Here is a 26,477-nt window from a genome sequence, read left to right on the forward strand (position 1 = left end):
ACACATTCACAGTTTCGGACCTACTTTGTATGCTTTCACAAAATAGGCCTTTACTGTTGCTTTCTGTGGGATAGCAGAAGATATTTAAGAAAAAATAAGGATTGTAGAAGGGCATCCAGAACAAATTAGCCCAAATTAAAGTGTCCAAAGTAAGTGTAGCCGAAGGATGCTCAAACGTCGAGATGGCGTCAATTGATGGGCGACGACGAAGCTTTTAATAAATGCACTCAAGAGAAAAACACGGTATCCGACTGCGCGTGCGCGTGAGTGCCGAGGACACTATTTTGGTCCTGCAGCCAAACAGACGCCATTTCCTTTAACCATCATTGTATAATGCAGACAAATACCTCTGTGTCGGTTTGAACACATTCAGGGATATCTAACACCCTGTCTCCACTGGGATTAAATTATATTGAGAAATAAGATAGCAATGACAGCAGAGAAAATGAAGTCCATTATGCCTGCCTCGCACTCCCCGGCGCCAATCCTGAGGCAACTGGATTCGAGCATAGAGCCCGCAATTGGAACGCGGTCATGTGACATTTTAATCTACTGTGTGCATGTGCTTTACCATGGGGATTCGTGGAGGATGAGCAATTCATTAAAACAACAGCACGCAGGACAACATGACATGAAACCAAGACATGGTCGTTCTGTAAACTGCGTTTTAATACGAATCCAGCATCATCAGTGCCGTAGCACAGAGAAACAACACAGAAGAGGACACATAGAAACATGAAAAACAAAAAGTACAATGAGGCACAGATAATTAATGGTGTCCAATCTTACTTGGATGACATTTCATACAGACACGCATACTCACAATATATTACAATGGAAGATAACTGAAAGTTGTTGAGGTGTCATTCGTGGACCAAATTCCAATGTCATCGTTTTTTATCGGCTTCTTGTATAATTTTATGTATTTATTTGTATATTTGAGAGAATTAGGGAGTTACATACTTTTCTTTCACTAATTTTCATTATTCTTAGTTTCAATATGGTCTATATTTTGTGATTATATAACAAAACTAGTTATTGGAGTGATGTTGCAACAGCACAGACACATGTAAACATTATCTAGACTAATACATGATAGAAAAATACTATAGTACAGTAAAATTCCAGTTACTGTAGAAAACAACAACATATATGTCATACCTAAAGAAATTAATGAGGTTACTCACTTTATATACAATAAATTAGAAATATGTTCTATGTCAGTAAGCATTCCCCTCAAATGTATTTAATACCCAAAGAGTTACAGAAGAAATAACGGTTAAACTGTGGCATGCGCAGTCCATGTAAACATCTCATACAGATTTGGTGGTTGTTTGTCCATAGGAAAAATACCTATGTCGCTTTTAAGACTGAGAAAATACTTCGAAGTTTTATAGCATAAAGGCTAGGCTATATGGCTGATTGTTGTAAAACCAACCCAGATAAGTAGAAACGTGCTTCACAAATAATAAGGTCAGCCGGTAGTGTGTGCCAGGTCAAGACAGGTGCTCGGTGAAACTGGGAACACGCGTTGTAACACGCGCTGTTTCTGCGGTGCCCTCCTTTCACACTTTACACAGACGTGAGTTCTGTCTCTGTGTGTGTTTCTCCTTCCTCCCTCATGTCCCCCCCACCCCCCCAAACACACACACGCACACACACACACACACACACACACACACACACACACACACACACACACACACACACACACACACACACACACACACACACACACACACACACACACGCGCGCGCGCGCGCGCGCACACACACAAGCACACACACACAAGCACACACGCATTCAAATAGCGTCATTAGTCCAAAGTATCATTAGTTTATGAAGCGGCTATAAAACTGCGTTGGGCTGCACGACGCTGAGCCTTCGCTTCGGGCCTCGCGACACAGCGTGCTTGTTTCTACACCAATTCAATGCTGCATTTACGTAGCTCCATTTGTAAATAAATTTTACCATTTGTAAATGAATTGAAATTAACACTTCTTGGTAATATGAACATTTTAATAGTTATAGTATTTGTATAATAGTGCACGTAAAATAGTCGTATCCGTCCATGTAGCCTATGTAGCCGTGGAGTAGGCCTATTCTAGAAAAGACAAAAAATAAGTCTTGTTGGACTTTTAGTTACAGGCGTTTCACAAAAAGATAGGCTATAGTATATATTCATAGACCTACTATTTCCAAGAAATACGCAAGGAGCTGCGTAATTATTGTAATTCAAAATCGCAGGTGATGGCTTAAAAGGACCCAAGAATAAAAAAAACATCAACGTCAGCCCAAGGCTATAGGTCTATTAAGCGGCTCCTATCAAGTCCTTGCGGTGTTGTTGGTGTAGGACTACAGCATGTTCAGGTGGTCATGTTTACCGCTATCGGTCTCCAGCAGAGTAGACCGCAGCGCGTTGTGGTAGATAACAGGGAGCGAGAGTAAGATTACCGTCATCGAGTGGGACTCATCCACCCAACGAAGCAGGTGATGCGGCGTTATACTGATGCTTTGGCGGTGTCTAATTACGTGGAAACAAACAAACGAATGAACAAACGAACGGGAGCCTTTTTGCTAGAATGTCAACTTCAGCCACCCGACGTCTTTCTAATCAGAGTCGAGGAGAGTGGGAGCGAGCAAGCGCAATCAAAAAAATGAGAAGAATTAACTGCACGCCTCACCGAACTGCCTGCTCTCCCGTTCCTCGTGTTTATTAATGACCGCGTGAAAACTCGGTTTCAGCACCTTCAAGCGCCTCCCTGACGAAGCACCGGTGTCAATGCGGCAGAGCAATAAATAACTAATACTAGAAGCGCTCGAACCCCCCCCCCCCCCGCCCCCCGCTTCCGATACCCCACCCCGATCACCACTACCCTCTCCTCGGGCCGCGGCCGTCCCACTTCGCCCCATCTCATGTGTTGTTTCCAAAAGCGGTAGTCTGTACATAGAATAACAAAAACAGATATACAAAAAAAAAGAAAGACATGAAATTCGAAGCGCTCTGGGTTACCCTGCTCATATACACAGACACATTATGATGTTGAAGAGGACATTATGAGGTCAAATCAAGGGTGAGGGAGTCAAGGACGTATCTTCGGTCTATCTTTGTTTCATTTCGATTTCCGTCTGTTTAAAATAATTTGAGAGAAAATTAGATTCATATGGCATAGCAGAATACGAGTATAGGCCTATAGCCTAGTTCAATAACTTTAGTTTTTAGCGTATGGCCCAGAATAGTGGACATTACCTGGCCATCTCTGCAAATATAATAAAACCTATAACCACACTTTATCATCAGATAACTATTGCAAATAAACGTGCGTGTGTATAAGCGTGCGCATAAGTACATATCTTCGTTTATTTGTTTGTGTGTATGGGTGTTTGTGTCTTTGTGTGTATTCATGTCAACATGTATATACAAATGTATACATGTTTGCGCTTGTATATACGTGCCTGTATGTGTGTATGAACTTATACATGTATGTATGTATAAATGTACGTGCTTCTTGGCATGTAAGTTTGTATGTGTGTATGTATGTATGTATAGATCTTTGTATGCACGTATGTATGAATGAATGTATGTATGCATTTATGTATGCATGTATGTGTGCATGCATGTATTTATGCATGTATGTATGCATATATGTATGCATATATGCATGCCTCTATGAATGCATGTATGTATGTAGCCCTACGTGCTTATATGTGTGTATGAAGCGCTAGTCTTTCGGCTGGTCCTTGCTCTGTTTCTTCATCTTCATTCTCCTGTTCTGGAACCAGATCTTCACCTGCCGCTCCGTGAGGTTCAGAGCCCGCGCCACCTCGTTCCTGCGGTCTCTGGTGAGGTACATGTTGAAGAGGAACTCCTTCTCCAGCTCCAGGGTCTGGTACTTCGTGTAGGGACACCGCTTCTTCCTGGAGGAGCGTGCGTGCAGCCAGTTGGCAGAGGGATCGTCTAGGGAACAGAGAGGGAGATCAGCAGAGCTCAGCGTGACGCATGTGTATACAAACATATATGAATCCTCAACCCTAAAATTTAAACCATGAGGCACACTGCACATTTGGACAGCAATTTGTGTATCCATTTGTGGCATTTGTTTCAATCAATCTGCACTGCAGAATTATTACTTATTATCATGATTTGAAGCATAGACAATATGTGATGCATTGTTCATAACCAGCATCACATATGAGTTCTGCAAGTTCATTTGAATGTTTCCATCCGAAGAAAGTCCCCATTTTATAATCCTAATTAGGTTTGTGCTAGCATCCGGTAGTCATAGTTATGTTACTAAACTGTGGTCCTTCAAGTAAATGGGAGTCAATTAAACAACAATATGTTTAAAAAACAAATTCTCTGTCTACACAGATCTTCAACCACCTCAGTGATTGGAGCAACTTGGATTTATATCATGGGTTTGTATTCCAACAGCCACATTGTGGGGTGAGATTATTAGATATGTTGCGCACAGGAAGAATACTTTGCCTTACAAAATCAAAATTATTTATGACGTCCTGAGTATAAATGCGTGAATCATTATGGCAATTAGGACGTTGGGGATTTCAAGGAAACCATTTATGAAAAAATTAAAGTCAATAACTATAGGCTATTGTAAGAAAAATTTGGGAAAGGAAATTACTTCAAAAGTATAAATGAAGAGTCTGTGAACACGGTCTGGTTGGATACAAACGTTTTATGCTAAGCTTCCCACACAACCTTTTCAGGTGTTACCTGGGTGATAACATGTTTAATCAGAGGTTCAAATACAGAAAACATTGTTGTTTGTGAAGTTGCTGCCATGTGTAGACCTAGAGGCTCGAAGCATATAAAGGCCACCTTCTGGAGAAAGCTGTCTACGCCTTCTATGAGGGCAGATCTGACTCCAAAGTAACATAATCATTCAACAGTCACTTGTATCAGAACTGACTTACAAGTCAGGCTGACAGTAATCAGCCTAAGTAAGTAACTATGGATGGCAGCGTTTGATAAATGACAATTATGAAATTGGAGTAGCGACAAAAATGTTTTATAGTGCTGCTGTCGTAGCTAGTTTCAGAAAAATAACTTGGCAGAGTGCAGACATAGATTGTATTATACAAGATTATATTTGTAATAGATGTGTAGTGGATTAAACATGTAGCAGCCTTGTCTGAATTAGAAGGCAATCGAGGAAACCAAGAAAATAAAGCATCATGATTTTATTCTGCATTTGCAATCGAATATAACAGGAAGTTACTCAACAGATATCAAACATTCGTGTCACATTCATTTTTTGAATCGTTAATTGCAGACAATGTCCATGAAAAGAGGAATATGTTAAAAGTCCTTTGAAAGTGAAGTGCGGGAAAAACATTGAACTATGCATTTCCGTCTCATATCTTAATGACAAAAGCAGCAAATGCATTAAGGTGTTTCCCAACAATAATTGTATTCTTATTGTATACAATACAACATTATTGTATTCTACAATACGAGGTCGATAATATATGAAGGAGAAGAACAACAATGTTGCTTAGGGCCACATCATAGCGTGGTGAGACTATGAGCCTGTTCATTTTCTTAAGTTGTAGGCTATAGAATGCTAAGGCCAATTTGTTTCTATTTCCCTTGTATTCTTCTATCTCACTATCTCTGTATGGATTTCTCTCTTTCTCTCCCCCCCTCTCTCTCTCTCTCTCTCTCTCTCTCTCTCTCTCTCTCTCTCTCTCTCTCTCTCTCTCTCGCTCTCTCCTCTCTCTCTCTCTCTCTCTCTCTCTCTCTCTCTCTCTCTCTCTCTCTCTCTCTCTCTCTCTCTCTCTCTCTCTCTCTCTCTCTCTCTCTCTCTCTCTCTCTCTCAATCTATCTATCTCTCACTCCCTCTCTGCTTCTCTCTCTGACCTGACTCCACCCTTGTCTCTAGGGGATTAGGAGCAATGTAATTAGTGGAATACAGTTCTTGGGAATGCATGCGTCTGGTAATGGGCTAAAAGCTATTTGGTGTTCACTCTGTGAATCGCAAAGAAAGGCCTTTTAGCTATGACAGAGTTTTTGCTTCACACGGTATGCATGCCAGATTATGGCCAAATAACTCTGTTTTCCTCTGGAGCTATTACATTGGAGTGTGAACTCCATATTTTAGAGCGGGGAACCGTTTTGATGGTTGGTTGCTCTAGCTAATGAATATATATATATATTCAGTGGCAAGGGACAACGCATAGTGAAAGATAAGCCATACAAAACCTGACAGCGGGTTGCTATTATTGCATAGGTAGAATAAAAACATTGCTTGAAGAAGCTTCAACCAAACCGGATCCCACCTTTTGGGCAGAGTTCAGTTACTGATGAAAACACCTTAGGTTCAAGGCAGCGTCTTTACCCAGAAAGGAACATTTAGTGAACTGATACTTTGGAGGCACCATTGGCATAGTCTCAGGTCTGCACAATAATAATTTAAATCAGATTGTTTACATCCTGTGCCAAAGTAACCTTGGTCAATTGATTTAGGATGGACCAGTGATGATCTTATCACTTAAAAGTAAAGGGGAAAGCCAGACCTGCCTGTCTTAACAAACAAAGTGTGTGTGTGTGTGCATGTGTGTTTGTGTGTGTGTGCATGTGTGTTTGTGTGTGTGTGTGTGTGTGTGTGTGTGTGTGTGTGTGTGTGTGTGTGTGTGTGTGTGTGTGTGTGTGTGTTGTGTGTGTGTGTGTGTGTGTGTGTGTGTGTGTGTGTGTGTGTGTGTGTGTGTGTGTGTGTGTGTGTCTGTGTGTGTGTGTAAGGGTAAGGGTGGGTGCGTGTACGCATGGCGTGTGCGCATGAGAGAGAGAAGGGAGGCATATTGTCTCAGTGCTCATCTCTTTATGATTCCATGCTCTCTATACTCATGTGTTTTGTTATATGGCATTGTGTTTGCCACCTTACTAGTGGTAGAAATACTTTGGTGTTTTGCTGCAGTGAACAAAGCGCATCTTATGTTATTAAGACCTATATCGAGATATGGGGCCACTTTGGTGCTGTCACTGAAGATTTGCAACACTGTGCCTGGTGGCTCTGATAGAACCAGGGCATGTTATTCACAGGGAGCCTATGGCCTGTAATTCACACGGTTAGTGACTATCATCAGCCCATACGTCCATACTAGCGTCTGAAATCAATTTTTCCCCCAACTTTTAAACAAGTAGATCGATTTCACCTCAACGCAAATAATGCCGGGCTCAAAATAGGTCAGATGCCAGCGAAAGGTAAGGCGATGCGGTTTTGTCACGCTTAAAGTGGGTGCTTCGCATTTCCCAAGTGTATATTCACCTCCAAGACCATTTATTAGCTCCAGAGCGAAGCCCTGGCTTCGCCTGTCACGCAGAATGACAAACCGATTTGAGAGGAGCTTGGATTGCGGGCCCAGTATCCCCTGGCGGAGCTCTAGTCGTCCCAATGTAAGACGTTATATCTCCTTTTCCCCTGCGGAGTGGAAGGCAATACAGGGCGGAGAAGCAGAGCAGAGAGAAGGGGAGAAAAGACGAGACTTATGGCCTCAGCCCATTGAATTTTCCGAGAGAGCATTTCTCTCCAGGCTACATAGCCTACGTGTAACCTATGTCTGCTGGAGAAATTCTATCGGCCCATGGGCTACCTACCGCAGACACATCAAATGTCTACCGTGTCACTCAATCTTCTGACGCAAGCATTTCTATAATCATGAAAGGATGACGAGGGAGTAATAATGCGAGAAGAGGCAATGAACAGGCCTCGGGAAAAAAGATTGATATTCCCGTTAAAAACGTCCAGCGACAGCCGGCGGCACGGACATTTGCGCGCGTGCACATGAGCGTGCATGTGTATGGGTTGTCTGCGAAGAATGTCGCCTCGAATCACTGAAACGGTTACAGGCCAATATTCTCCATTCCCTCCCCTCACAATTTCACCGTAATTGTGCCAGAAGCTGACCTCTCGTATATCCACGAGCCCGTTATTTTCCTGTTACGTTTTTGATTCCATTTCTCCTTATATATAACCTTCATCCACAGCGACAACCATCTCAAACGAGCATCACTAAAATGTATAATGAATGTTCACCATTCGCCTCTGATAACTTTTTGATGAAATACTGAACACAAATGATGGGTTGTAAATGTAGCCTACTAAATTTATTGCAGTCCCACATCAGTATTGTATGTAGGCTACAAATCAGGTAGAGAAGCGAGAACAAATCGCATTTTTCGGACAAATGTCTCGCATGAATAACGAATAAAAATGTTACGCATTTCTGTTTGAAAATGAGTACGCTATCTCGAACCCACCATATTATTCATTCCAGGTTTCCCATGCTGTGGCTCCGAAATCTGTTACATAGACTACCGATGTAGAGCAGACTGGGCCCTGTGTTGTTTAGAGTCTCGTAATTCAGACGGGGGGCTGCGTCGGCGGACCCAGCCAGCTTGCTCATATGAATGGGTTCAACGCCTCATACCGGCCCCACTACTGTGATTGATGGCCAGGTCAGATGTTGTAATAAGGCAGTTGTATGTGTGTGTGTGTGTGTGTGTGTGTGTGTGTGTGTGTGTGTGTGTGTGTGTGTGTGTGTGTGTGTGTGTGTGTGTGTGTGTGTGTGTGTGTGTGTGTGCGTGCGTGCGTGCGTGCGTGTGTGTGTGTGTATGTGTGCGCAGTCATTAGGTTTTTGCATGTACGCATCTATTTTGTAATTCTATTTAAAGGCCAGATTGTATATAAAAGCCCTGTCTCTCTCACGCTCTCTGTCTGTTTCTTGTCTTTTACACACACACACACACACACACACACACACACACACACACACACACACACACACACACACACACACACACACACACACACACACACACACACACACACACACACACACACACACACACACATACACACATACACACGCACAAATACACTTACAAACACAAACACAGAGACATGCGCGCACACACTCAGACACACACAGACACATATAAACACACACAGACACACACACATGCACACACACTCAATTTGTAACATGCTTACATTTCTCCTGTCGAACAGTGGGAAAAAGTACGACAGATTGCAAGAATATCATGACAATTAACACAGTATGCCTTATTCTAATAAATCAGAAAATTGGTAAAGTGCAAACAAGTGTATACAAACTAAGAGGTTATATCTGGACTGTTATAATATGTCTTGGAAACTAATATTGTTTTAGTAATAAGACATACATTAGAGCAAATCAATCCATATATATATATATATATATATATATATATATATATATATATATATATATATATATCAATGATCTATCTGTCTATATAACTATATCTTTATATTTATCAAGGCATATACGCACACACACGCATACATACTGACACATGCACACACAAACACACACACAAGCATACATACATGCATATATACATACATTCCATTCATACAACAAGCTTACAGACAGACAACCCCGACAGTTATCATTAAATGTGGCTGTGTCAATCAAATAAGTAGCAAGGAATGTGAAATATATGTACTATTGGCACCCAAAAGAGGAATTATCCAAATTTGTATCATGGACCACATTCTTGCCATTGTGACATGAACCTTAGCTCACTGTCCTCAAACTGAATCCCCAAGTCCTTCTTTGCGGCAGATTTTTATTTCATTGGCAATACAAGCCAAACAACCAGCCTTGACAGACATCAGTGGTCTTAAAACGAAATCGAGCGCAGATAATCTGCTGTGTGTGTGTGTGTGTGTGTGTGTGTGTGTGTGTGTGTGTGTGTGTGTGTGTGTGTGTGTGTGTGTGTGTGTGTGTGTGTGGGTGTGTGTTTTTGTGTGTCCCTCCCGTCAAAACTAACTGCGGCAACGTATAAACCCATAGCAAAATAAAGCACAAGTGGTGTCTTTTAAAGCAAGGGGAGTGTAAAATCCCCACCACCTTTGTCCCAAAAGACACACTAAAATCCGCAATTATGGAATATGTAAAACCTATTTAAAGCTGCAGTAGCCTCTTCTTCTTATTCAAGTGTTAACATATATATAAATTACAATTAAAGCCGCCTATGGGTCTCAATGAAAACTTAACAACACTGGAGTAAACTTTTTGCTACAAGAGAGCTGTAGTCCGGGTGTTACTGTAGCCTCTGTAAATGGGTCCTAGGTCTTTGTTCTTGTTTTATGACCGCATTAAAATACTTTACAAGCTCCCTCTTCTCTCTCTCTAGTGAGCGCTACTTCCTGCTTAAACAACTTACTTTGATCTGGACCGTCTTTGTCCTCGCTACCTTCACAAATGTCTTTATTTTCCTCGAATCCGGTGCCGGGGATGGCGGCAGGAAGGTGGCTCATCTCGCGAGTTACCGGGGACGGCTCCAAAATGTACGTGGCCGCCTCGTGCGGATGCTGTCCACTGATTTTCGGGGGCATCTCCCCGCCGAGATGGCCAAGCAGCGGCTCAAGTTTGACCTGTCCGGGTTGCCCCAGACCCGGCACCGACTCGGCGTTACGCGGGGTGCAATCCAACCAGGAGCGGAGGTACCTAGTGTCGGAGGACACATGTTGACTCGGTATGTATGGATGGTAAACCGCCGGTAAGCCGTTTGAGGCGTGATGCGGACTGAAAGGACTCCACGAAGAAGAGAACACGGGAGGTTTGGGTTGGAAACTACAGGACGGGTAGGAGTCGTGATGGGGATGCTCTGCGTGCGTCCCACCGCCCGGTTGCCTCCCGCCTCCAACTGAGCTCGAGCTGGAATACTGAACATTGGAGAACCGTCCCGAGGTCGAGAGTTCATCGCTCTCGTGACTTATGATAGAGTCTACGTAATAGTTGCTCAAAGTTCCAGAAATTGACATTATATATGAAACGATGATTTCATTCAAAGGAAAACATGTTGTATAACATAGCTACTTTTTTTCTTTCGTTCCACCTCTATCTTTGCTTCTCTTTCTTTCACGAGCTCTAGTACGCTTACTCGCCTCCTCTCTTTTTCTCTCTCCCCTCTCTCTCTCTCTCTCTCCTCTCTCTCTCCCGCTCGCTCTCACCCCCGTTCCCTCACACGCACTCTCGCTCTCTACCCGCTCTATCGCCCCCTCCCCTCTCTCTTTCTCTCTCTCTCTCTCTCTCTCTCTCTCTCTCTCTCTCTCTCTCTCTCTCTCTCTCTCTCTCTCTCTCTCTCTCTCTCTCTCTCTCTCTCTCTCTCTCTCTCTCTCTCTCTCTCTCTCTCTCTCTCTCGCTCGCACTCGCTCGCCCTCTTGCCTGCGCTTACCCCAATCCTTTCAACACACTCTCGAAACAAAGTGTAGACCGCGCAGGGTTGTTAGGTCTCAGCCAGAGGAGCCAACTGATTGGCCGGATTCTCTTTCTTCTAAACTGATACAGCCTCAATGGAACGTAAATCAAGGCTGCGCCTGGACACCCTTCCCCTCGATTAATCTGCGTGCGTCTAAATAAATTGCCTCGACTTGTTTATGCAATATGCAAACTACAGAGCCCATCCGAGGCTATATCTATTTATCTGATACTAGAAACACTATAGCAATGGAGTAGTAGTAGTAGTAGTCTATTCGGGCTACTTTATTTCCAGCTATATTTAGGCTGCTTGATATGGTTGCTCAAATTGCCTGAAAAAACGAGTATTTTTTCTCAAATAAAGGAATATAATGTTACGGAATACAATTCTTCCAAATATGTGTAGGGGCCAAGCATTTATTTAGGGATGCATATAGATGGATATTTAACATGATGATCTTATGCCCACCAGAATGGCTTGGATAGACGCCCAACAGGTTTTATTGGCAGATTAATGGTCATTTTGTTAACGAGCGCTATTAAAATCTAACCCTACGAGACTATGCCCCTTGTCTTTATGGTTAAAACTATTTGAACTACTTTTTGGGACCGTTTAATACCATAATAAAGTACTACATCAGGTTGCTGTGATTTTATAGGGCTGATATATGGCCTGTAGCAGTGCGGACCGTAAACGAAATTGAGGCGAGGCCAGGCTGTTGCATTCTTCCTCCGCTTCCAAATATATACTCTCACTTGATAGTCGGACGCCAAAAGTCAACAAAGTGTGGACTGGCCTACGCCGAATATATAGGAATACCCCCTCTCCGTCCGTTTTCTTCTTTTAAATTACATGGGATGTTCGTTTTTTTTTTTCTGAAACAGCGCACAATGTGTGAGTAGGCCTCCAGTCCATCTAAGTATGTAAATAAGGCTACACGGAGCAGAACACGTTAACTTGCCAGTCAACACATGTCGATCCTGTTTCACAGAAAATCTAAACGAATATGGTCATAGTTATTTAAATAGGCCTACCCAAAATCTACTTTTTGTGCAGGTCTAGACACATTGTCACAAATGTTACCTTAGTGCCACAAATGTCTTCTTTGTGTGTTGAGATAAACAATAATGATTTTTCTGTAATTCGGGCTATGAACTATGAGCCATGGGATAGGCTACCATGGGATATCTAGATTCAAGATTTGGATTTGTTTATGTTTCACACAATGATTCAATTTGCCAATAACTTTCTACAGATTGGTTCAATGGTAAATAGCGTTCAAAGATAGCTTGCTAGACATGAACCTTCCTAAAATGTAATAACAATTTGGTGACATCAGGTTTATTCTTTTACTTTTTGTCTATATAGAGTGACGTCAGAAATTGTCGATTGAACGCTATTATGGACACGAGGAATTCATATTTGTTGATGAAGCCTCATGTTAAGGTGTCGCTGTGTTTCGATGGACACAAACGTGGCCTTCAAATATGGCAGCAGAGAATTTCTTAGGCCAACGAACATGTTTTTTGAGAAAGGCCTTCTTCTATACTATTTTTTTAGATCACCATGTCTTATTTTAAGTTGTTGTTGATTGTTATGATCATGTCATGCATTGTCGATAATTTAAAGGTCGTACAACAAGCTGTGCGAAAAGATGCTACAAACAGAGGCGCTCAAAAAATTACTTTGCATTTATAATCAACGACAAAAACCCGTCCAGACCTATACAGAACAATAGCTTTTTAGCAGTTGAATAAACTTGATGATATTAGGTTCCTGCCCAAAATTGGGATAGGCCTAAGCAAACTGTATTTTACGCAGATTTTTCATTCTTGAACAACATTTCTTCCCCAGACAGCAGCAATGGTTCCAACCTAGCAGTAATGGTTTTTGAGGACTCCACCATGTAGATTTTGCAGCAATCAATCCAAAGGTAAAGTTGGTGGCATTTCAGCAGTAAAAGATTGGAAACATTATATACTCCCCGCAGTAAACTCGCCTTAATTTCCTACATAGCTCGAGTCATGGCATGCCCTTCGTTCACTTCCTGTTCTTAGCTCCCACACACACACACACACACACACACACACACACACACACACACACACACACACACACACACACACACACACACACACACACACGCACACACGCACACACACACACACACACACACACACACACACACACACACACACACACACACACACACACACACACACACACACACACGCACATTTACTATCACTATCGAGGATTTAGCTATTTTCTTTACCGATTTAACAACTTGTGTTAATCATGAGGATAATGATTTCGAAGGTATCATAGAGCAGCATAAAGAGCAAAAAATATAAATAAAAGTCATGTAATCATGATAATTATTTTTATGTTGACAGGACTGCTGGAAAATATATTGCTTGAAATATGGTTTGTATAGGCCTACGTCGTGCGTATCTATCAAACGTTGCAATGATATCTAAACAAACCTGAGAGGATAGTCACGTGTATTGACACGTACATATATGTGTACATGTATTGTTGTGTAATTCATTATTTATATGGCATTTATTGTAGCCTAACTGGTCAAAAAACAGGTGTGGGCCTATAAGCTAACTCATCCTTACTGTTTTATTGTATTGGATGCAATGTCATGCAAATGAACTCGTGAAAACAAGTTCTACTCTAGAGACGCAAAGTAATGCAGTTTAATATTTGGAAAAAAAACCTTAGATTAACTTCATCAATGCCGTACAACGTAGGCTTATTCAGTTATCGAGGTCTACAAATTATTTTCGTGCCATATCAAATTATACATCTATTTATAAAAGCAAAACGAATTTAAGGCACGATGTTCTGCCTTTAAATGAAAGGCACAAGTAAATGATGAGGATCACACGTTAACATTTTTGTAAACAAAAATATATTGTGAACCATGAAATGTCGGTTGGTCTATGTTGTCATTTTGTCATCGATGTCTGTTCGGCTGAAAGGAATGTCGCAATTGTGTTTTGTATTGTACATTGGGTAGCCTACACCCTATCGTCAAATCACTAAAATAAAGCTGACATTTTCTCTTAAATGTATTTTTGTTCGGTATCTTGTTTCACTTTGTTGTGCCAGTAGCCTTTTTTCATCTGTCAGTGTATGTGAAGCATTAAACATTGCTCAATTAATGTATTAATTATTAAGATTGCTTGTGAGCAGCTGACTCCCCATATTAAATATTGAGAGCTAAATTATCTCAACGTAATACACACCTATTACAAACAGAAAAGCTGGGTGACATGCATCCTGAACAATCTCTCTTGTCCAATGCCGAAAGAATACCAATGTCCACTGTACTACTATAGTCTACTATTTCTAAATGTGCTGTTCATTTCCATAAATAACACTTGATTTTTAGTTTACCAACACCAATCAAAATAATGATCACTCACTCACACAAATCTGCCTGAGAACCGGGAAGCGAGCCACTTTTGTGCAGGCGCCAAAGTTGACACAAGAAAAAAGACAGAGTGGGGCCCGTGGCCGGTAAATGTTAATGTGCTATTAAATGGACTGCAAATTATACGAAAACCTTCCGCCACTGACACATGCGTTATGAAAACAGGACCTGTATATCTCTGAGAGAGGAATAGAGCATCTGAGAGTGGGGTGTGTGTGTGTGTGTGTGTGTGTGTGTGTGTGTGTGTGTGTGTGTGTGTGTGTGTGTGTGTGTGTGTGTGTGTGTGTGTGTGTGTGTGTGTGTGTGTGTGTTTGTCTATGTGTGTGTATATTGTGTGCGTGTGTTAATGTGTGTGTGTGTGTGTGTGTGTGTGTGTGTGTGTGTGTGTGTGTGTGTGTGTGTGTGTGTGTGTGTGTGTGTGTGTGTGTGTGTGTGTGTGTGTGTGTGTGTGTGTGTGTGTGTGAGAGTGTGGGAGATTCATAACATCGTGGTGGCATGCTGTAGTTCATGAAACGTATTATGTTTGAAAATGAGCGAATGACGGGCTCAAACAGCGTTCATCATACCCCGTGTGTATTCGAGACAGGGCTAAGGCCTCATAGCCATCTCTACCCTCCCTCTTACTCTGTCTACCCACGTCCCCTGGCTGAGGTACGCTACACCCACACAAACAACATCAAGTGTTTATGCAGTGAGTTGGCATTTGACAGTGAAAAACATCAAAGCGAACTTTATCCTAATTTATTTTCACGCATCGAATCAATGACGCGCAAACTTGCACGTGCATATAACTGTATATTGAGCAGTTTGTAAGTAACAATTAGACTGGTATCAAATTTGAGCTATAGTATTTCCATTCACAATGGGCTGGGTGTCATAATTATGTGGCTTGAATGACTAATTGTAGGTCTAAGACTTAAATCACATTGCAACACGCCGTATAGCAGCCTCAAGCCGTACAGCCTACACAGTCAAATTGCATACACTAAACTGTAAGAAAATATTACATAGCGCATGAATAAATCTGTATTTACGCATTAAAGAGATTACTGGATTAGGCTACTGTATTTTCATGCTGTTGTCTATAATGCTGTAGTGATGCACACAGTTTCACGTTTCTGTGAATTAACAAGTCCATGGTAGAGTAGTCCTTTCATCTAGTTACTACTGTACACCTTACAGTATGCTCGGTGTTGAGGGATCCGTGGATGGCTCTCCAAATGGACTTCGACGTCACACGTCAGATTCCTTCACTTCACTGCATTCGAGGGTTCCCAATTAAACCCGTCCAATTTTCTCCACGTGATGCTCATACTTCAGAGCAGAGCAGACACCAGTTAATTGTGTGGCGAGCCTGTCTGCCAGCCTGTCTACCACTTGAACGTGATTCTCCTCATGCGGCAAAGGTCTGGCAGTGCAGAGAATGACCCGATGCGTTTTGTACTAGAGACACTCAACGAAAAGAAACGAAATTCCTGATCAAATATGTTGGCCTTTTGGCCCACGAAGCCATCGCCTAGACATATCAATCGAGTCGCACGTGGATGACATTTATGTAAGGTAATATGAAGTAAAGACCGACATGTAACATCAAATAATTATGTACTTCATAATAAATATGACTTATGGTCCCTTTATAGTACCCCAGCTGAATCCCATCTGCCATTTTGCCCACTGAGGCGCCGTTAACGGGACCCAAGTAAAAACTATTGCCGTCCGAGACAACAGACGTCCCAGGAAGTGCCAACATTCCTTTTCAGAGTCTTTTGTTGTCCACCAATAGTGGGGCAATAAGGTAGCCATAAAAGCACACCATATAGCAATATATATCCCATGAAAATCCGCACTTTATACGCTTACTTCCTCCAGTATCAAATAGAGCAGTTTATCAATTGCTCTCTGCTGACCAAACATGATGCCAGCTCGAGGGAGGGGACAGGACGAGCGAGCCTTGACAACGATGCATGGAAACACAAAGACACAAATTGTTGCAAAAAGTCACCTGACAGAGCAGCATTAATATATAATTGCGTCTATGGATATAAAAGACCACAAGAAAAGCGTGGGAACCTGGAAATATCCAGATCTTGACTTATACCACGACCAAATTGTATTTTCTCTACCCAATAGCCATACCACTAAACTACTTATTTGACCTTGTTTCTTAGCTTATCCCGCCCCCCCATCCCCCTCGATGTTCTAGCCAAATAACCGCTTTCAATCTTCTTTTTTCTAATAACCTGTAGTAGTGTACCATTTCCACTCATTATTTTCCAAATAACTCTGATGTGTCCTCCTAGCTTCCCTGAGTCTCCGCTCCAAACAAACGGGCAGCAGCTGGAGGCCTCAGAAGCGCAGAGGAAGTTCAGCCATGTGTTCCTGATCAAACATTCACATGTGAACCCTGCAGCATCTACAGCAGACCACTTCTCATGCAACAAACCAACGCACTTAATCCAACGTGCTGAGCGCAGCCTAAAGATGAAACAGGGGCTGAGTGCAAACGGATGGCTGGATCAAGTCGTAGCACATGCGGGGTCGTCTGTAAAATATAACGATAGAGTTATTTGGTTATAAGGTAAAAAAAAAAATGTCGAGCCAACCCAATATAGGCTTTCGGCGAAAAAATGGGATCATGCCATGATTATGAATGGTTAATAATTCATAAAACGCACTCTTACCACTGACACTCAACCACGTATTAAATCAATAACTGGAAATAAATTTACTCCATCCAAAAACGAAGCTCTTCCCCTTTCGGGCATTCTCAATAATTTATGAAATCGTATGAATAATTCCAGAGTCTGCTTTTGGACTTCCAGGTAGGCTACAAACAATTACAAAAAGCAGACAACAAGAGAAAGAATGTGTGAATATGTTTATGGGCGTGTGTTTTTGTGGCTGTGGACCTAAGGTTTTTTTTATTACTCTCGCTCGCACAAACAGAGACACGGAAAGCGGATGTCTCGTGAGCCATCTGCACCTTGGCTTTTCAACTTCACGCGTCTTCAGGATGTCCATGGAATTTCGCTATAGAAGTCCGAAGAAGTAGGCTTTCCCGAAATACACTCAAACAAAAAAAAAAAAAAAAAAACTAAAAGGCTAGGTCAAACCAAGCCTCTCACCTAAATTTTACATAATTCAATGTGTGAATAAAGTATTTATTTAGTTGTTTCCTTTAATTAAATGTATCGATTGGGCTGGTAGCTAAGTAGGCTACATTGATCAAATGAATAATGAAGTTTCTTTGTTATAATACTATTTGTTTTAAAAGTACGATATCATCCAGTACGTAATAGGTGTATTACTACAACAGTTTATATAATAATACTAATACCTCTTCTACCACTAATAATACTTCTACTGTATACTACTAGGCTACTACTTCTCCTATTAATAATAACAATAATAATAATAATAACCCATGTTTAATATGCCTTTACATAGATACTTCATTTGGACCACGATAGATCGGGCTGAATCCGTCCTAAAGAATAATACCCATTTGTAATCTTAGAATGGTATGCCGATGCTATATTTTTTAATGCCGCACTTTCAATACAATTCTACTGCTTCTCCGTGAGGAATACGGCACCACAATAAGATCAAACCTATGATTTGGCAATGCAATCTTTACACTCAAGTTGGTTAAATTAAAACTATAAATAAAAAATAAATGAGCTTGAATATTACCTGAAGATAGACGTCAATGAGGCTCTCTCTAATCAAGACTCTCATTATTGAATATTTGGTCAGTGTGGCCTCTGGATCTGAATATGAAAGTTTAATATCCGGTACACTTCATTTAGCGAACGGAATATCAGTGTCCTACTTTACATTTTTAATGAATAGCTGGATAGCACTGTGCATCAGTTTGCAAAGTAGTGTGTGCAATAAGTCTCCACTTTCTGAACTTTGAATAGGCGTTCCTTTATTAATACATTCCTTCGAGGAAAAAAGCGTTGGAAGATTTTAATCATTAAATTGGAAAGCCGAATTGAATGTGTTATCAATCTATCCGGCATTCTATCAGGCAATATATCCATATATCAAATGTGTGCCACATATTGGGTGTAAGTTAAACACATGCAAAACAATGCTATTCCGATGCAACAAGTACCAATATGTAACACAAGTGCTGGGTCAGCAAGGGATTACTATATTTGTTCTAATGTCTTTACGCAGTGGAATCCAAAAAGCTCCCCTCTGACTTCATTGGAGACGTAGAAACGCAATGTTCAAGACTATTTTAAAAGTGCTGAATGTACTAGATGTGGAGCCTTACTAAATACTATAAGCAAAAAGGTGACCAATTGCGCGCTAATTCAAAGTGGGCATCAAAAAGACAAGCTAATAAACGTATTAATTAAAAATTGAATTCTAGCTCCCACAGGATATAAAGTACATTATAAATGGAATTTCCATATAACAATGATGAAACGGACAAGTGACACGGAACAGAATTAAACGTGTGTTATTAAGTGTTTGATTGTATATCTTTGTATCCGAGTGTGTGTGTGCGTGTGTGTGTGTGTGTGTGTGTGTGTGTGTGTGTGTGTGTGTGTGTGTGTGTGTGTGTGTGTGTGTGTGTGTGTGTGTGTGTATGCATGCTTTGAAAACTTAAATGATTTTGTCATTCAGTCAATGAATCAGAGGGTCAGTCTTCTATGTCCTTGGTTTAATCAGTTTTCACTGTTTTTGTTATTCACAGTATCCCTGGAACTTCGGTGTTGCTTCTTCATCTTCATTCTGCGATTCTGGAACCAGCTTTTGAACTGCCTGTCTGTTAGGTCAAGGTTTTGGCTGATCTCTAGGCGGCGCTGTTTCGATAAATACATGTTGTACAGGAACTCCTTCTCCAGCTCCAGAGTTTGGTGCTTAGTGTAAGGGCTGCGTTTCCTGCTACCGGCTTTAGCAGACAGCCAGCCAACCGTTGTTTCCCTCAGTCAGGCCAGGTGGCTTCTTGTAACCTATAACAAAGAACGATCCGTATTAATATTAACAGAGAACGTCAGACACAAAAAAATACTGTCTACAAAAATGTAGATGTGTAAATATGTATTAGTCCTTGTGTAATATGTAGCCTATCCTATTATTACGACTACGTTGTCTTGAGCTCATGATCATGAAGTGGGTCATATGCGTTGGGATGTTCCATGTGTGTTCAGTTGCACTTAAAAAAAGAAATTCCATAGATGCCACTGTCTTGTCCGAAACACACCAGAAACGAACACATTTCATGGATGTAATAAATAACTTGGCAACAAAATAAGATTTCATATGGCTAACATAAGTGAAGAAAGGCAGACACATTTGTGCTTTGAGTTGGTACATGCCAACGATGACGAACTGGTGATGGCTTGGCCTTGCACTTTTATGAGCTGCTGGAGCCAGACGCGCAGCAACAAAGCAGGCCTCACAGCCCCAGACCCACCATCAATGGCACGCCTACACTGCACGTATTTTCTCCCGTCCCCCGAGCAAAGTCTCTTCCGCATGCCTGGCTGTGAGGCAACAAAAAAAATTGAAAACTCCTAGGACATAGGAAAAGTGGTATTCAGCCTAGGCGGAGGGCACTTTGATTGGGCGCAATACATTTATTTCAAAGGGACAAAGCGACTTGCTTTGTCATGGCGCTACCATGGAGCTTCCATTTTTAACAACGCAGCGCAAAAAAAAGTAGAAAATTGGGGAAAACAAAGGAAAAGACAGTCACCTTGTCTCTTGTAAGACGCTTCATAATTTGGACGCCACGGTTGCCAACTCATTCCTTGACCATTATTTCGAATGTGTTTGTGTTGTGGCCGGCCTATCACCACATCATTCACTAATCCCTGCTGTCTTCCTTCTATTCGAACTGGTTAATTAAACGTGCAATGCGTTTATATTATTCTTTCTACCTCTAGCTTCGACCGCTTTTTACCCACCTAAATAATGACTCGGTAATCTCTCCGTTAGGTTGTCCTCTCCGTGAACAGTCGGTCCGCCTGCCTTTGCTTTGCTCTGCTGGACGCCCGCCTGTGATGTTTGGCCGATAAAGCCAGTCTCGCGTCGACTGACTTGAAACGACGAGGGAAATTCTCTGTCACCTGTGTCGTCTACAAATTCTTCGAACCCGCTGTCGTCAAGAATTAATAGCCTCCATCTGCTCTCATCGTCAATCTCGTCCACGCTGTAAAACCAAACACACTGGGTTTTGCATGCGTCAATGGAGTCTAAAGGTACTAATTGACCCCTTTCGTGCCGTCGCGCGGCAAATTCCGGGTCGTGTGTGTGCTTGTGATGTCGTGAGTTGTCTGCAAAGGAGATGTTCGTTTGCTGGGCTGGGGTGCGTAAAAAGTCAGCGGGCTGCGAGCGATGCTTGTCGTGGCACCGGGGCTGTCAGTGCGTAAAATATCTCCATACTTTATATACTCGTCACCGCTAACGCCGAGTGCGTTAATGGGAGCGACTTTAACGTATCGATCAGCTTCAAGGCGATTCCTTGTTTGGTTGTCGGGACACGCTGGTTGTGAGGAAAAGCCGACACGACCCGACTGTTGGACATTTACACCGGGATGATGTTGGAGAAATGATCCCAGAATCGGCAGCGTTGTTTTTGCTCCATCACTTGCAATGACCAAGTTATGTCCTACTTGTACGAGTCCAATTTGATCGAGAAGAGGTGGCGCCGGTGTTGGTCCGTGATGGGGTTCGATTCCAGGATTACGCACGATAAGGACGAGTCTCTGCCGTTGGAAGATCGTTCAGCCATGAATGAGGCACCTGCCCTTTGGTTTCCTGCGGTGATAAGTTTTGCCAACGAACCAATGTTTGGATCGCTGCAACCGGTTTCCAATGGACGATGGATTTTGGCTTCTTTCGTTGGTAAAACGAAATGACATCAGGCGGAACGGGGCGAGACAAATAAGCTGCCGAAGATGCGTGCATCTGCATCATTCTCGTCGGCATGCCAAATAAAAATCGGTCTTAGAAAGAATTTGCTGGAGTTTTATTGAGTTATTCGGCGGTGCAGAGGGTATTCAGTCCACGAATGAAATGGCTATTGGATGCATGGTTGTATCGCAGTCCAAAATATTTTCCATTAAATTGGACGTCTTGAAAACTAACTTTTTGTTCGTATAGGCATCGGCCAACTCTTTATAGCCTATTTTTTGAAATTGGCAAATGGACATATTGAATAAGAGGAGGGAATATTTTGACGAAAGTCGAAGAGAATGGACCCTGTGTTCCATAATTGGAGGAGAGAGAGCAGTGGGGAGCGAGCTGCTTCCTGCTTGCAGTCTGGGGTTCACGGGCAGACCCCGCCTCTCGGGTTTTGTTTTGATAAAAAAAAATTGGTTCACTTTTTCATTCTTTCCTAGACTATTTATTTGTATTTAGGCCTATTCGAAAATGACAGTCTTCTTTATCCATGCGTCTTTCTAACATCTTTCCATTTAATGGATAATACAATTTAGAATGCCTAAGTGGATGCTTTTGATGGGCGCATTCTTTATTCCATCAGTTGGAAATGAAAGAAATTGCGGAAAAGTACCTATAAACACGATATCCATCTTCTTCTGCCTCCTGAGAACGACAGAGGTCCCAGAAAAAAGAGAGCTCATCGGAAAGTCTGAAAACTGCTGTGAATTCCATCTCTGCATCCAATTAAGGCGCAGGTCAACGAAGGAGCTCGCGATGGAATTTCCACCCAGGATTATGTGCTCATCCGACCTATCTATGCTATAAATTATCTATAGTCCTCTTAAGTCATATTATGTTGCCAAGAGATGGGTTACTTCGGCCACTTCTAAGAAACTGTAACAAAAACTGCACCTCCACGACAAAGAATAATTTATTTACGTAGGCCTTAACACAGTAAACTTCAAGCTATTTTCCAACGGTATCTGCATCATTATTTTAAATGATTATGGTCAATTTATCTTCATGTGATGATGTGGACGTTTTGTAGCAGAATTTAAGTTAGGCTACCCTATTTTGTTTCCAAAATAATGTAGTTAGGCCTATCTGTAGTTGTGGCTTATATCTCTATTTCGTGGTAAAACAGGAATGACAAAGCCATAATCGTATGGATTATAGGTCACTTTATTTTAAGTAAATGCGTATTATTCTTTTATGACCGAATAACTTGAAGGTTGAAACTTCACGGGCTAAAGAATAGTCCTACCGCCTCTTCTAAAAAGGGGTCTAGCCTAGAGACGTCCAACATTACATTTGTTTATGAGAGCCAAATGATGTAGGTAACGAACATTTTACAAGGAACACAATAACAATATCATAGATCTGGAATAAAAAATAATGGAAATTACTATAAGGCATAATAAATAACCTAACCTGAATTAAAACATACAGATTTGCTAGCTGTAATCACACACACACACACACACACACACACACACACACACACACACACACACACACACACACACACACACACACACACACACACACACACACACACACACACACACACACACGGACACACACTTACAAATGCAAACGTGCAAACTTAAAGAAATGTCGAGGAGGATATCACGAAATATTTCCTCACACACGCACAAACGCAAACGCACTCACTCGATGAAACACAGGGAAAGATTAATAGCCGACATTTTTATTTTATTTTATAAAAGTAGAATATTTATAGGGTTAAACATATAATTATATAAATTCATGAATAAATAAATGTCATAGACTTATAGGCTACAAATTGTTAAAAGAATATTTATTGCAATTTGTATTTTTGTAAATTCTCAAATTCTATTCAATATTCTTATATATTTAGTGGTTTAATGCCTATTATTAATGCAATGTTTTTTCTTCGTAAACAGGAAATATTCTCCTTAAGTCAAATCATGAAAGCTATTTGTAATGGACTTTGTTTAAAGGCTTTAAAGGGTGGGACATCTCTTGAATTAAGTAAATAATAAAATAAAATAATAGGCCCATTTCTTTATAATTAAGTGTATTACTATCTTGGTTCTCAAACTTTATGCAAAAGCCTGTAGCATATTTATTAACTGATGATCACTTTTAAAAAATATGGCTTGGCTAAATACAATAACATGCATTGCTACGGGTGAGGATAGTAACATACCAAAATAAATAAGTGGGCCAAAAGTCATCAAATATAGTTCGCATCGTCGCATATACTTCTGTACATTTTGGATGCCATGGCAGAGGGGATGTACCCGCATGGACATATGCGGGTACATATGTTGTCATGATGCCTTTCGTTTAAATTTAAAATGTCCGTCCTTGAGAGTTACACTTTAATTGTTAAAATAATTACTGAATAATTTCAACGTATAGGCTTTGATTTACTTATATTGTACTTATAATCCTATATTATTTATTGATATGATTCATTGAATTGCATAGAACGATTTGTGGAAAATTATATTCTGTTAATTTCTTTCCTATACGTTTCCTACATTTAGGGGAAGCCGAATTAAAAAATCTTTGAAATTTGTGCCCTACCCTATAACTTGAATGTGTTGTATTTGAGGTCACTGCCTTAAATTGACGTAGTAGGATGTAGCACGCATTAATTAGACTCACTTTCAACTTACAAGTTTAACAAACTGCTTTGTTTAACATTGTGTTGCATAGCTCACTCACAAGTTCATATTTTACATTTAAATCAATCCATCAACAAAAACAACACAGAGCTTTCCTATTGAAGGTCAGACTTAAACACACCAAACTCACAAAAATAGCAATAAAAAAAAGCCAAGGTATTACTTGAACTTACCATATTCCAACCATGGCTTCACCAGCGTTTGAGTTTGACAGAAGGTTTAAGCACAGCGGACATATATGCATTCAGTCCTGCTCATGTCTCCCAATGTGTAATTCAATTGCCGGAGTTGTAATCCCCGTTGTTATACGTTCCCCTTGAGCTCGGCTGGTTGCGTGTGTGTATCCTGAAATACTCCTGTGTGCCATTGGACGTGTGCAATCACACTCATGCGCCTGTTTAGTTTGTGTCTGGTCTAGCTCGGCCCGCTGTTAAAGCCATTTAAGGGTTTTAGGGGAAGACAGGCTGTTGAAATGACCTCCATGTGTGCTGGCCAGCAATAAAGGCCCCTGAGGGCCTTTATTGCTGTGTGTCTGTCTTTTCTTGGGTATTTCAAAACCAACCCAGTCACATCAATATGCGTACAGATCGCACGGTTTGACACTTTCAAAATGCGTGCAGTACATTCGCCAAATGACAATTTCGCGTGCATATGATACTCAAAACCCAGCATTAACTTATGTGGAGGGCAGATGCGTCCACATACCACGCATCACTTTATACGCATACCGACGTCACCAGCGATGAATTTCTGTCCGGTATGTCCGTAATATACGTTCAAAAAATTTAACTTTCGCTGTCGTTTTACGGAGATACCGTATGAAAGTTTTGATGTTTTTCACAAAACATGTAAGTACCTGGCAGGCCAAACTCCTCGCCGATCTCTTTCCAAGCCTGGTTGGTTTTGTTTTTATCTCTGTATATGTCGATCCTCATGTTCCAAAGTACCGGACTCGTAAAACACTAGCGACTCCTTCCGTAAATTTACGGAAGCACGGATACGAAAAACATACGTATGTGGAAACGAGGCATAAACCTCAAACGCGCGGGTCACGGTTTTCTAGGCTATTTTCAAAACCCACCGCAGAAACAGTTGGGGTGTAATATGTATTGTTTAATCTTTATGAAAACACAGTCATAACTATTAAACACCAGAGTATGGGCGGGGTTATGCAGTGGACACACATACACACACACACACACGCACACGCACACACACACACACACAATGCATTTCGCTGCTAAAACAACAACAAAAAATATTCCCATTTTAATTTGGGCTGCTTCTAGGACATTTTGGGTGGATTTTGAACGGCATGTGGGCAGGACGTTTTTTGCAGGACCTGGCAACCCTGCGCTGTTGCCCGAGGAGCTGAAATGCTCCGGAACAGATCTGGATCCATGGCCCAAAGACTTTTATAAATAATAATAATAATAATACATTTAATTTAGAGGCGCCTTTCAAGACACCCAAGGTCACCTTACAGAGCATATAGTCATCATTCAAAACTATGTAAAACAGACTAGGAATAAAAGGAAAACAGAGGTTAAACATGAAGAATAATAATAATTAATAACACTCAAAGACGCCTAAAGTGAAGGGGGGACCTCACTAACCACCATGCCACTTTATGCCCCCCCCGCCCCTTTCAATAAATACTATGGCAGAATAAAGAATAAATTCATGCATTATCATTCAACTTGAACATGTGTTTTCACAGTATATATGGCGGAGGGATGAAGTATGTTGGCCAACCCGGAAGTGAGCGTCGCCCTGGGTTCCCTTGACAACAAGCCGACGGGTTTTTCCATTGGATTTTGGATTATTGCAGAACATTTTGCATTTTTGAAGCACCTTCTCAAAAACTGAAAATAAATAAAAATAGGACGAAATGTAAACCAATGCATTCTGAATGTGAGTGTTTCTCCGATATTTCCATGCTACACAGAACGAAATGTAAACCCATGCAAATAAAGGCTCCATGGTCATAATAATTTAAATATAATTAATCTCGTGAGTGTGTAGGGTGGTATTCTATTTTTTTTCAACAGGGCTGCGTCCACGTCACTTGACTGTCATGGTTAATATGGTGGTTGCTATCGACCGCCCCCTCTAATCCTTAAGCCCAGTTCAGATCAAAGATTCACCTTGCAACGGCTTGCAACTCGCAACTCCTTG

General features: G+C 41.3%; 1 protein-coding gene and 1 long non-coding RNA gene across 2 annotated transcripts; one reads left to right on the top strand and one right to left on the bottom strand.

Moving 5' to 3' along the window:
- Nucleotides 1-3,618: 3,618 nt before the first annotated feature.
- hoxb9a (homeobox B9a) lies at nucleotides 3,619-11,250 on the bottom strand. The gene is made up of 2 exons (XM_060043308.1): nucleotides 10,233-11,250; nucleotides 3,619-3,959 (listed from the first exon to the last, which is right to left on the bottom strand). The coding sequence occupies exons 1-2, from the start codon at nucleotides 10,831-10,833 to the stop codon at nucleotides 3,724-3,726; spliced, it is 837 nt and encodes a 278-aa protein (XP_059899291.1). The 5' UTR covers nucleotides 10,834-11,250; the 3' UTR covers nucleotides 3,619-3,723.
- Nucleotides 11,251-20,795: 9,545 nt separating this feature from the next.
- LOC132451064 (uncharacterized) lies at nucleotides 20,796-23,187 on the top strand. Its single transcript, XR_009523963.1, has 2 exons — nucleotides 20,796-20,936; nucleotides 22,290-23,187. It is a non-coding gene; the product is annotated as an uncharacterized LOC132451064 (long non-coding RNA).
- Nucleotides 23,188-26,477: the final 3,290 nt, after the last annotated feature.

The sequence above is a fragment of the Gadus macrocephalus genome, chromosome 2, assembly GCF_031168955.1.
Source record: "Gadus macrocephalus chromosome 2, ASM3116895v1".
NCBI classification, from domain to species: Eukaryota; Metazoa; Chordata; class Actinopteri; order Gadiformes; family Gadidae; genus Gadus; species Gadus macrocephalus.

What these genes read in the sequence shown, in the direction of transcription:
- hoxb9a (XM_060043308.1), bottom strand. Translation starts at nt 10,833, where the DNA reads ATGTCAATTTCTGGAACTTTGAGCAACTATTACGTAGACTCTATCATA. An exon ending in CAAAGACGGTCCAGATCAAA is followed by an intron (nt 3,960 to 10,232) that starts GTAAGTTGTTTA and finishes TCTGTTCCCTAG; the next exon opens with ACGATCCCTCTGCCAACTGG.